Source organism: Mustela putorius, unplaced genomic scaffold (assembly GCF_011764305.1).
Source record: "Mustela putorius furo isolate JIRA1106 unplaced genomic scaffold, ASM1176430v1.1 tig00003923_pilon_pilon_pilon, whole genome shotgun sequence".
In the NCBI taxonomy this organism is placed as follows: Eukaryota; Metazoa; Chordata; class Mammalia; order Carnivora; family Mustelidae; genus Mustela; species Mustela putorius.
Window position 1 is genome coordinate 2,273,186 of NW_025422068.1, and position 13,080 is coordinate 2,286,265.

Here is a 13,080-nt window from a genome sequence, read left to right on the forward strand (position 1 = left end):
AAAAGAAAAAGTAAGTCTAAATTATTTGTCAGGAACATCCAGCTTAGCCAATCAAGGAATAATCAAACTTACTCTTTATTCTACCCAACAACTGAACAGATACAAACTTATCATTGCTATGTGACCTTTAAGATTCCAAGTTAATTTCCAATTATGTATAGCTTGATCACTGTCATGGAAAGTAAAAAGCCATAGTTGCCTAGATATCTTTTTCAGCGAATGTCAGTTTTTAGCAGGTTCAAGGAAGTTAAATTAAAATGTAGAAATCATATACTAACCAAGGCTTGGTTGTCACAATGAATGTAAAACAGTAATGATTAATTTTAACAAATCTTAAAGAGAACAAGACCCGGTCACTAATGGTTTCCAACCATGTCCTTATTTCTTGGGTAACAGACGTGTCTCACAAAAGTGACATCTGGTGTTGGCAGTTTGTGTTTTTATGATATGTTAGCATCGTATGTAAGAGCACTGGGTGTGGTGCATAAACAATGAATCTTGGAACACTGAAACAATAAAATAAAATAAAATAAAATAAAATAAAGAATGCCATAATGGGGAATAACAAAGCAAGAAATGTCTGAGTTTCAAAGGCCTGCCCTCATGTTCGTCTGATGTATCATTCCAGGCGTTAGCATATGTTTTACAAAGCAAATTTTCTAAGCACTGAGAAATCAATTAAAATGGAAAGCAACATGAATTTCCTCCCATATTTGCATTCTCTGGGTAACATTATGGCCCTTTACACATTCCACATTGCCTTAGAGAGCCTTCTTTCTCCCCCATAGAAGGGGCTCCCTACAACAGATGACTTCCTTCAGGGCCAGGTCCTTGAGCTGATTCATGATTGTGTCCTTTATGGTCTTTAGCACAGGGTCCTACATGTACCAAGAATTCAATAAATCTTTCTTATTTTGTGAATTAATGTCATGCGGGAAAATGTGAAAGCAAACAAGGAAAAATGCTGTTCTGGGAAAAGTTTTAAGAAAAGCATATGCTTAATTTACAATAGGTTCTGAAAATATTTTGTCCTATGGATGATGTACTCAAACACTTACTATCTAAAAAAAAAATAAAATGTGGGGCGCCTGGGTGGCTCAATCGGTTGAGCGTCTGCCTTTGGCTCAGGTCATGATCCCAAGGTCCTGGAGTCGAGTCCCCATTTGAGTCCTCTATCAGGCTTCTTACTTGGTGAGGAGCCTGTTTCTCCTTCTTCCTGCCTCTTCCCCTGCTTGTGCTCTATCTTTCTCTCTGACAAATGAATTAAAAAAAAGTCTTTAAAAAAAATATGAGAGTTAGCCTTTAGATACATGGGCATTCAATAGTGTGGCAACAGTAGTAAAGTGTTAGTGTGTGTGTGTGTGTGTGTGTGTAGCAGAAGGAAACTGCTGATGAACTATCTACTGGGCCCCACCACAAGCATAAAAGGCATAAAATTTTCCGGGCAGAAGGAGAGAGAGACTCTTAAACAGACCCCAACCCAGCGCAGACCTGGACACAGGGCTCCATCTCATGATCCTGAGATCATGACCCTGAGATCATGACCTGAGCCTAAAGCAAGAGTTGGACACTTAACCGACTGAGCCACCCAGGCACCCCCTCTTTTTTTTCCTTTTTGTAGAGGCAGGTCTTGTAATCTTGACTATTAAGGAGCTGGGTTTAAAATAACTACCTGAAAATTAAAAACCAAAACAAAACACAAACAGTCATTTGTTTTGTCTCTTTTCCTGTGTTATTCTTACCTCCCCAAGATTCTCTAAGTTATTTGCAAAACCTTATTTTCATATGAGCTGTTGTTCCAGGAGAAATATCCATGATTGTGTCAAACTTTCAAAGGGCTCTGTGATAATGGAGGAAAAAATTAAGAACCATTGCTGCTAGGAAGTAATTGATCTGAGAGAGAGAGAGAGAATAAATATAATAATATATATTTATTTATATATATTTATATATAATAAATGATATATTTATATTTATAATATAATATATAAATAAATATAATATCTATATATTTTACTTGGTATTTTTCTGCAGCATGAAAATAGTTGGAAATTTTAGGATAAGATTTGATACTAGGCAAGAGGCAAAGAAATGCCAACATATCTGTTCGCTTTTGTGTAGTACTGGAGAAGAAAATCTGTTGGAAATCATCAAATTTGCTTTCTCCAAGCAAGTATGGCATATTACCTGAGAACCTATTTATAGTGTGCCAAACACTCTAGTAACTGACTCATTGGGCACAGGTATGTAATGTATCTCCACACACTATTCTACAAGTAAACATTTATCCCAAACACCAACTTGAAGTGTCATTTACAAAGGAAGAGGGAAGACAAAGACCATAAATATAAATTTTGCCTGAACAATGGTATCGTTTTTACCTAAAGTGGGGCTTAAAAGCCGAATTCCTTTGGAATCTGCATGTCCTTCCATCTTCAAAAACAAAAAAATATATATATAGCAAATAAAGCAATATGTGTCCTGAGTTGACAGGACACCTTGTGAGCCTGCTTTGGCCATTACTTAGATATGTCCCTTACCTCCTTTTAATTAATGTCACCTCTGTCTCTTAGTAAGAAGTGTTTAGTCTGGGTTCTCAGGTCTTATGGGAAATGTTAGTCTAAAGCACTTCATCCTAAGGAACTAACTTTGCTTAGAAAGAAAATATTTCTATCCGTATTATGCTGGAAAAACAAAGATTTTAGAAAAAGGTTGTTTTGTGTATCGCCTTTTTGTACGTGGGAAGAGGCATTGCCTGAAAATTGCTATCACTGAAATCAATATGAGAAATCTGTATATAAAAATACACATGACCTTGTTAGTCATCTCAAAAAGTTTGTTTCTGGTAGAGAGTTCAACAAGCTTTTCTCTTCATCAGTCATCGCATAAAGCCATGAAACCCCAAACATCTCCAAAAACGTAGCAACAATTTGGTAACATCAAAAGAAATTGTTACCGAGACAATTTGGTAACATCAAAAGAAAATAAGGTTCTCAAATTCTTTTAAATTCATTTAAAGCAGATGTATACAATACTAAATATCACCAAGTACCCATTTTAGCTGTTCCTTTATTTGCTGTTGTCATATAAAAATGCTAAGTAATGCTGTCATTAACATTTTTTTGAATACTAAATAGGTCAAAAGTAATCCTGTAGCACCTATTTATTTGGACAACGCAAATTTCAAGGTCTAACTGACTCATTAATTCTGCCTTGAGACTGATGTCGAAAACTCTGAGTGTAACCCAGGGAAAACAATGACTATTACCACAAAATAATAATAAACCACAAAACAAAATTAAAAAGATTTATTAGCCTCATATAAAATTTAAAAAAGAGTGTCTGGTATATGAATGGATAAAGAAGATGTGGCATACACAGGTAATGGAATATTACTCAGCCATAAAAAGGATGAAACCTTGACATTTGCAAGGACATGGATAGAGCTAGAGAGTATAAGGCTAAGTGAAATGTCAGTTACAGCCAAACAAATACCATATGATTTCACTCACATGTGGAATTTAAGAAACAGAATAGGGGCACCTGGGTGGCTCAGTGGGTTAAAGCCTCTGCCTTCGGCTCAGGTCATGATCCCAGGGTTCTGGGATTGAGTCTCGTATTGGGCTCTCTGCTTGGCAAGGAGCCTGCTTCCCTCTCTCTCTCTCCGCCTGCCTCTCTGCCTACTTGTGACCTCTGTCTGTCAAATAAATAAATAAAATCTTAAAAAAAAAAAGGTTAAAAAAATAAAAGAAACAGAACAAACGAATGAAGAATATAAACAGAAGAGACAAACAAGAGAATAGACTCTTTCAATACAGAGAACTGGTGGTGGCCGGAGGGGAGGAGGGTGGCGGGATGGAAGAAATAGATCAAGGGGATTAAGAGTTCGCTTATCCTGATCCACACTGAGAAAGGTACAGAATTGTGAATAATTATATTGACCATCTGACATGCATATAACACTGTATGTTAATCATACTTAAAGAAAAAAAAGAAAAGAAACTGTCCACAGATACTGCTGCTGGGAGTAAAAATTTGTATAAACTCCCTGAAAGACTGTTAATATGAATCAAAAACTCTAAAACTCCTACTCTTGACTTCTAAGAAAATGTAAACAACAAAACAAGTTAAGAAAAGTCACAGAACTGAGTGATTCAATTCCTGGACTTTAGTACTAAAATATTTGGCATCAAAGACTTACTTCACTTACAAGTCAAGTGACCTTGGGCAAGTGACTTATCTCCAGCCTCTGTCTTCTTATCTGTAAAACTGTATAACAATATTATCTTTCTCATATGTGTGTTTTGGGCATCAGAAGATTTAATACAAACAAATATACTTCGTGAGTACAAGGCAGACAGTAAAAATCTCTTTTAGCTATTCTTATTGCCAGAGCTACTCTAAAAGTTTTTGTGATACTTAACAGCCACAGAAATTTATAAATTAATAGAATGTCCAACATTAGGGGAACATATAGCAGATCTACATAATCCTTATGATCTACTCCTTAACAAAGGAGAAAATATCCCTGCATATAGTTTAATAATTTTATATGACTTGACCCATGTTAAAAATATGCATACAAAAGGATCCAAAGGAAACACAGCAAAATGTCCAATGTGTCTACTTCCGTTGGGCATTCAGGATAATTTTAATTTTCTCCTGTATAATTTTGAGATTTTTCCAAGCTTTCTCTAGTATTCATATATTCTATTACTTCTGAAATCAGAAAGAAAAAAAAAAGGAAAGGAGTTCTTTAAAAAACTAATACCCATGGGTGTGGGTTTGGGGAAGATTGATTAAGTAGAACATGGAGAATTTTTAGGACAATAAACATACCCTGTGGGCGCCTGGGTGGCTCAGTGGGTTAAGCCGCTGCCTTCAGCTCAGGTCATGATCTCAGGGTCCTGGGATCGAGTCCCGCGTCGGGCTCTCTGCTCAGCAGGGAGCCTGCTTCCCTCTCTCTCTCTCTACCTGACTCTCCATCTACTTGTGATCTCTCTCTGTCAAATAAATAAATAAAATCTTTAAAAAAAAAAAAAAAAAAAAAAAAACATACCCTGTAAGATACCATGATGATGGATACATGTCCTCATGCATTTTCCCAAACCTGTAGAATGTACAACACTAACAGTGAGCCATATTATCAACTATGGATTTGGGAGGATTACGATATATCAATATAGACTCATCAGTTGGAATAAATGTACCACTCTAGTGGGAAATGTTGATAATGCGGCGGGGGGGGGGGGGGGACGCAGCGCATGTGTGGAGATAGAAGGTATTTGGGAAATCTCTGTGCCTTCACTTCAATGTTTCTGTGAACCTAAATCTGCTCTAAAAAAAAAATCTTAGAAAATGAATTAAAATGAATTAAAAAAAAATTTTTAGAGGAAAAAAGTACTATTTGTTGTTTACTCATCTTTTATTTTTAGCTTAACGTCAGTTATGCACATTTAATCAGACTGAATTAGCAGCCTACCAGAATTTTACCCCTCTAATTCTCAAAAATTGCCCAAGAAATTATCCAGGAACTAGATCTACAGAAGATTCTGTGGTTTAATTTGTTTGGGAAAATATGTTTTACTCAAACTTATATTACTCTCTTGCTGCATTTTGATTTACATACCTGAGATCCTTAGAGAAGTAAGGGTAGAAAAACTTAATCCAGGTAACAATGAAACCTAGTTTCATTGGTTTCATTATATATTTACTTCACTATTGGCTAAGGCACATTATCTATTTATTACCTTAAGGCTTTCTGAATTTCCTATCAGCTAATTCCTTGAGTCTTGAATGATTTTAATGCATTGAAAACAGAGACAGTGAAAGATGGTTACTGGTTATCTTTATTTTCTCAGAACCATTCTGCTCCTTCACTAACATGCTAAGCCATCATGCTTAGGACAAGAAAAATTTCAAAAACATTTTGGCATTTGGTAAATATCCTTGAGTTTGAGGATGCAGACTGTTGTATAAAGTAGCAAAAGTACAGCTATTGCAACGATTGAATGAACTGTGAAATTTCATTCATTCCCGACTTTAGAACTTGGGAAATACTCCAGAGATCATTCTCTATAATTTGTTCTAGTAATAAATTTTATATGCATGGACTTATTCACCAAAGAATACTTGGTAGGATTTCCTAAAGCAAGAAACTACAGAACTTCACTCAGCAAAGCCATTTAAAAAGCAGAAAACATTTAAAAACAAACATTTTGCAGTTAATTGTTAATTCTATGACTTCTGTTTTCATCAGTCCCCAAATGGATCATTTCTAGTGGATTTTCAAACTTCTCAAAATTAAACTTTTTTTTAAAGATTTTATTTATATATTTGAGAGGGAGAATGAGAGAGAGAGAGAGTGCATGAGAAGGGGGGAGGGTCAGAGGGAGAAGCAGACTCCCCGCTGAGCAGGGAACCCAATGACCTGGGTCAAAAGCAGTCCCTTAAGCAAATGAGCCACCCAGGTTCCCCTCAAAATTAAACTTAAGTTTAATTTATTTCCCTGTATGACCTCATATGAAAGATCATGGGTGTTTACCAATCCACAGGCACAGTACTGACCTAACTTGCCACCTAAGGAGTCTGACCACTGAGTTGATCTCGGGCACAAAAAGAATAATTTATCTTAACTGGGTCCTCTCTGAGAGACATATGTATTCACAAAGCTTAGCAATAAATAAATAAATTTTATATAGACATATAATTTTATACATAGATATACACACACATATACAGATACATGTAATTATATGTATCAAATATTTTAAATTTATTTTTTTAAACAAAGAAATAATATATGCATATATTCAACCCATTAGCAGTGTTTACTTCAAGTTGTAAAATGAAACACATGTTCAAAGTTATAATCAGTCAAAACTAAAAGAGAATATAGCTAGAGCAGCAATGAATTTTGTTCCCAAATCAAAGGCTCTTTACTACATATTCCAGTCTCTGTCTAACCAATAAGATCTGTGATACCATATTAAAACTAACATTTGAGGCAAAACAGTTCACCAGTGAGATCTTCCTAAAAGAACAGGTACATTGGTACCCAAAGATATCAGATTATTTGACAACTATTTTTAAAGAATAATGACTCTTTTTTCTACATTTCTTAATAATAATAATAAAAAAGATATACTCACATCTAATAAACCAGTAATGGCTAATTTCATCCCTAAAACTCTAGAGTTTCATCCCAATTTTTTTTTATGTGCAGAAAAAAGCATCATGGAATAATACTGTATTATTATTGTATGTAACAATGCTATTTCCTGTTAATTTTTTCCCCTCTCTACTCTTCCAATAAAACCCACATCTCAAAGATCTAAAATCTTCTTTTTGACTATTCATCCCCCCAAGGATTTATCCTTCATGAGAAACTCCAATATTCAATTGTAGGACTCGGATATGTGAGGCACTGATTCACTTGTATTAATCATGACAATCTAAGTAAATTGTAAGTTCCTTAAAATTCTTACCTTACCATCATTTTTAAGCTGCTTCTTTTTTCACCAAAGGCTGACTATCTTACTAAGTACATGGCAAATGTCACCGTATAAATCTACATACACTAATTCTTATTCTCAATTCTGTTTTTTATTCTCAAGCCTGTTAGACCAGAGTCAGAGTGGCCACTAAGAAGAATGCCTTTTCACACTATTGATGTTCAAAGACAGGAAAAATGCATCCCAAGCTACTGCTTTGAGTTCACTGGGACCAGAATCTACAACTTGCTCATTTTGGTAGTCATACAAAGATAATATAGTACTTGGCACATTGTAGGCACTGAATAAATATGTTGAATTATACTTAAGGATTTTCCATTATACTACAGAAGATCAAAAGACCCTTACTATTTCTGAAAAGTCATGTTATTTAAGATTTTACTATTTGCTGAGGATAGAATAAAACTGCCCTTAGACTTTGCAAAAATGCTGTTCATCATCTTCCAATATATAATCCAATTGTGAATGATGAAGCAGTGGATAAGTAAATAGCTAATCATAACTCAGTATAATGCGGAGTTTTGTTCTAATTAGTACAATGTTTCTAGCAGCTATTATTATATTCAAATCTACTCCAATACTGAATATTCTGATGACTCAAGTCCAGAAAACTTCTAAAAAGAAAAAGCCGTTTTGAAATAACCTCAAAGGTCTAAAGCTGTTGGTGCAGAATTTATGCAAAAAAAAAAAATTCAAAAAAGGATATTGCATTTTAGAATAGAAGAAGCAAAAAAGAAAAACAAATACCATACAGTGACTAACATAGTGATCTAGTCATAATCAGCTTTTAAAAAATTTCTAATTTCTGCTCCAAGTTAATAAGAACTGTCTACTAATTTATGTCAAGATATGGCATGGCCTAAGGGCACAGCATTGCCAATAAAGGAATTAGAATTCTAAGTATAACAGTTTATGTTTTTAATACATAGCAGTGGCAAGCTGACAGAATACTGAATGTAACAATTGATGAAGAGTGAGGTTCAGAGCTGCAAGTCATAGCTACAGAGACCAACAAGTTCTGTGATTTTACAAAGTTTTAAGTTACCCCTCCATTCAAAACTCCATCAAAGGCATGTTCAATCACATGTGCAGTACTATCTTAAAAAGATAAATGCTGGACAACTGCAAGATGTCATAAGTTAAACATGCCCTACAAATACTTTTCTCAAAATAACTATCATTCACATTATATAAAAGGCCAGAGTTCTGAGATTTGGCCTTAGTAGACACAAGGCCATGTGCAAACCCAGGACAATGATAGCCTCAAGAAAGTAATTAGCAACAGCATCACAGCCTTTATCATTCATAAATTTCACTCTCAGGGTAAGATTTTTCCACAAACAGGCCCTGGCAGCCAATCAAAGATCCCAAAGCATTTAAGTCAAAATTTTATCTCTCAATCTGTCCAGAAGATAGATCCTTTCATTTACTTGGTTGTACATTATTTACGTTTCCCCATACGTTTTGTAAATGACCTGTTTTTGTTTTTGCCCTTAGGGAAGGCTCAAATAAAAGAAGACAAAGAAAATTTAAAAAGGTGAGAGATCTGCATATTTCCTGACTGACCTCTTCGTGATTCTAATGAAGAGCCCTAGGGGAGGTTAAAAGTTTTCACCCTATATCTACCTGGTCTCCAGATGTCTACAAGATAATGAGCCCCAGCAGAACCAGGACTCTGCAGTTTCTCCTTATTTATTCTGTCTAAAATAGACAGTGGAGTGACACATCATAATATAAGGAAGTATGTGCCCACAGAGGCAGAGTTTTGACTGCCTTTCTCTTAATTTCAGCCTCTTCCCCAAGACAACAAACACCTTACTTTGCTGATGTAGGCTTGCCACATCCCCCACCGGTAGAAACCTCAACTACTATAAAGCACAGTTCTGCCAAGGGGAGCAAGCCCAAATTTGCTCATTTTTTAAAACGCCATAATGTTTCAGATGGAAACACAGCCTGCCAAAGATGTCAAATAAAAGAATAACAAAGAAGAAACGAACAGCATCTTTAGACTTGAATTGCAATGCACAGCCTCGCCATCTGTCAACCAGTTGTGAAGCAATGATCCCATGGATGCCCTGTGCTCACGGACAAGTTAGATCCTTGCACCCATCATCTGTGTCAGTCCCCACTCTCAGGACCTCAGTGGTAATTACGTTCTGTCTCTGGAACAACCTGCAAAAATGGCATGAGCCACTGGCAAACCCAACCCTGCCACTGAATGGGCCATTTTCACAGGTTTGCATTTGGTAACAAATGCGGAGCTCGGTTCCTAGAGGGGATAGGAAATCCGGGGAGTAGGGGAGTTGGGCTGGGGAAGGTGGGGGTGGAAAGGGGACCCTTTCTTAGCGTTTGTATGGGAAACTGGACAGAGGAGGGTCATCTCCAGAGGCCAGGCGGCCAATCCACCCCCCAGTCTCCTCCCCCTTGGCCTCAGAAAACAGGAATACAATTTTGGACCTCGAGTATGTGCCACTCCTTCCCTTCCCCGCCGCGGCCACCACCTTAGAAGTTACAGGCTTCGCTCAGGCACAACTGCGGGTGCGGACTCCCTGACAGAGTGCCCAACCAGCCAGCCTTCGCGAGCGGGAACCGCGGGCTCTCGGACTCCGCCACCAGCTCCGCGACGCCACCCGCTGCCGGCGGGGCAGGCTCGCGGGAGACCCCACCTCTCCCACCCGGCCCTCCTCCCCCCCACCCCCGCCGCCGGGAGCAGCAGCCTGACTTACGCAGCCTCAACCCCGGCACCGCCTTGGCTTCCTCGGATCCCAATCACAGGGGTAGGGGTGGGAGGGCACACGTGGAACGAGGGTCAGGGTGAGGGGAGGGGGGAGCGGGAAAGAACGAGACAGTCCGGTTCCCAAGAGCCAGGACGCAAGTGGCAAGACCCTGCTGCACGCCCACCACACACACGAACGCGCTCACCGACGCGCCCCAGGTTCAATGCCAAGTGTCTACAAGATGGGAGGCAGGAAGGAGGTGGGGTGGAGGGAAGGCCCGGAGTTACTGGGAGCGGCATTCGGAGAGCTGAGGATGCTTCAGGAACTGCCAAAGTGAGAAAGTCCCAGACCCCCACCGTCTCCATCCCCAAGTCTCGGCTCCCCTGCCTGCCGCCCGGGTCTTCTTCTTTCTAGCCGGGCTCCAGAGGCGGGGAGGCGAGTCGGAGCCAAGCTTCCCCTGGGCTGCCCTCCCCGGCCTGGCCCAGGGCCCGGAACCCGGCCCCCCTCCAGCCCGGGCTTGGGGAGATTGCCAGGCAAGGAGCGACTTGCCAAAGGACTCTGGGGAAGCAAGAGGGCACGACAGGAGCATTTTGCACGCTCTGGCCCGGCTGCTCATTTCTTCCTCTGTCGACACACCCCCAGTGTGCCCCCTTCCCGGACATTACACGCACACACAAACCGAGACACGCACGCGTTCGCCCTTCCCACCGTCCCAGGTCCATCGATTAAAACACTAGTTGATTTCCTCCTGATTAAAAAGAAAAAAAGGAAAAAAAAAAAAAGTGCAACAACTGTTCTCCGGAGTCGCCCGAGCAAAGAAAGTCCGTCTGCGGGCGTCTTTCTATAGTTTTCCAGGAGTTAAGAAAACGGGCGGTCTCCAGTGAAAACGGGACCGGAACCCCGAGGGGGCGAAAGGTGACGAACTCCTTCCCCACCCCCGCGCCTCTCACCTCCTTAAGTTCCTTGGCCACGTCCTTCAGGTCGCCCAGGACTAATTCCAGGTCCTCCACGATGATCTTGATCTGCTCCTTCACCTTGGTTTTGGAGGCTGCCGGCGGTCCCTCGGCTGGAGAGGACGAGGAGGGGGTCCCCTTGGACTTGGCTGACATTCTCTGGGGGCAGGCGAGGCAGGTCAGCACTGGCGGGCGAGCGGAGGCTGCTGCGCGCCCCCGTCCCTGGCGCTGCTGCGGCCGCCGCGATCCCCCCACATCCTGGACGCTCCTTGGGCAGCGGCGGGTGGCTGCGCTCGGCGCTCGGCAGGGCGGCCGCACCGTGGTGCTGCCATCAACTCCCCGAGACGCGGCGCTCGGCGCGGGGCTGCAGACGGGCGAGCAGCGCGCCTGCGCCTCCTCCCGCCGCCGCCCGCCGCTCTCGCGCACACACGCGCTCGCTCCCCGCCCGCCGCGCCCGGGGCTGCCAGCTGCCGTCCCCGCCGCCCGGCCCTCCGGGAGCCCTGGCCCCGCACCTGGGCGCCCGCGCGCTCCGCGCCCTGCCCAACCCCCCGGCCTCGAACCTGAGCTGCCCTCGTCTCCGCAGCCCGAGGTGGGCTTTCTCACGGCTAGCCCCGCTGGCTTCCTTCTCGCCCGCGGGCAGAGCCATGGAGCCCCGGCACACTTTGTGACAACATGCAGAGAACCACAGTAGGGCCGGCAGTTGGATTTGGGGGGGGGGGGGGGGGGGGAAGGGGTAGAAAAGCTACCCTAGGTGTTTACCCAGGACCAGAGTGTGTTCGGAAGGCCTCCAGTCATACTCCTGGTGACCTGCGAGTTAAACAGAGGTGTGTCTACTTCTGCATGAGAGAGGGAGAGATGTGCATAAGTGATGAGCCCTCGCCCCCGGAATAATGAAATTCAACCAATACTCTTGAAAGAGTTTGCCTAATCCTGCTGATTCCACAAAACTAACAGCGGATTTATTAATTTCAAGTCTTCACACCAAAAATTCCCCGGGGAGACTGTCTGAGTCATCTTGGCTGTACTTATCTGGGACAGCTCCTCTTTTTTTTTTTTTTTTAAACTGTTTTCGTGACCTGTGCCCCTGTGTGTTTTGAGTGGAGCGGGGAGGGAATAAGCTGTCCGCATCTCTTCTTAGGGGAGTTGAATAAGAAGAGTGCCTACAACTTTTCTTTTTTTTCATCAGTTCTTTTTAAAAAAAAAAAAAAAAATCTCCATTTCAAGCATTTTGCTACTAAATAGGAAATAACTTTCTGACTGTTCTGTCAAAAGGACCCAGGGAGGGGAGTAAATAGGAAGCCTTCAGTTTCATTCTCAGTAGGTGGCTCCCATTCTCATTAGCTAAAGTTTTAATTTCCTTAGTAAAAAACCCATGGGCTATTAGCTACTGACCTGGCAGGAAGGCTGTACTTTATTGTCTTCAGCACACACTACTCGGAATCATTATTTTAATAGGCTTCCCCTCTTCGTCATGCCTTCCCAGGGCCCTTGCTTCTTCCTCCTCACACCCCAGCTGGCTCCAACAAGCTTCTGGAGTTGAAGAAAATCTTGACAGTTCTTCTGAGTTCCTTAAGCCCACCAAGGTCAGTCAGTGTTAATTCTGAACAATTTATCTTGACAAAATCACTGGAAGTCATATATGAAATATGAAAAAAAAAAAAAGAGGCAACAGAAGAAAACAGAAATTTAGATATGGTGTCAAAACAGTAACAGCATTAAAAAATACATTGAAAAATCAGGGGAAAAAGAAGAAAGCAGAGGCTACTGGGGAACAATTAAAATAAAGAAAGAATAAAGAAACAAATGTGCAGTAAGCAAATTGGAGAGGAGAAAAAAAGAAGAAATACTTAAAAGTGTTAAATAAGTAATATGTTTAAGGTTTCTGAGTTGGGGAAA

At 41.0% G+C, this 13,080-nt stretch overlaps 1 protein-coding gene across 3 annotated transcripts in view; it reads right to left on the reverse strand.

The window, feature by feature from the left end:
• PRR16 (proline rich 16) overlaps positions 1 to 12,755 on the reverse strand; it is a 191,727-nt gene extending 178,972 nt beyond the window's left edge. The window contains exons 1-2 of one of the 3 annotated variants that reach the window (XM_013059732.2): positions 12,577 to 12,755; positions 11,182 to 11,343 (exon numbers count right to left, since the gene is read on the reverse strand). In XM_013059732.2, coding sequence (XP_012915186.1) covers positions 11,182 to 11,340 — 159 coding nt within the window. In that variant the 5' untranslated portion in view covers positions 11,341 to 11,343; positions 12,577 to 12,755. Of the gene's footprint in view, positions 1 to 11,181; positions 11,591 to 11,744; positions 11,895 to 12,576 lie in introns of those variants that run through there. The other 2 variants (XM_045069288.1, XM_013059731.2) reach the window with 2 other exon arrangements.
• Positions 12,756 to 13,080: the final 325 nt, after the last annotated feature.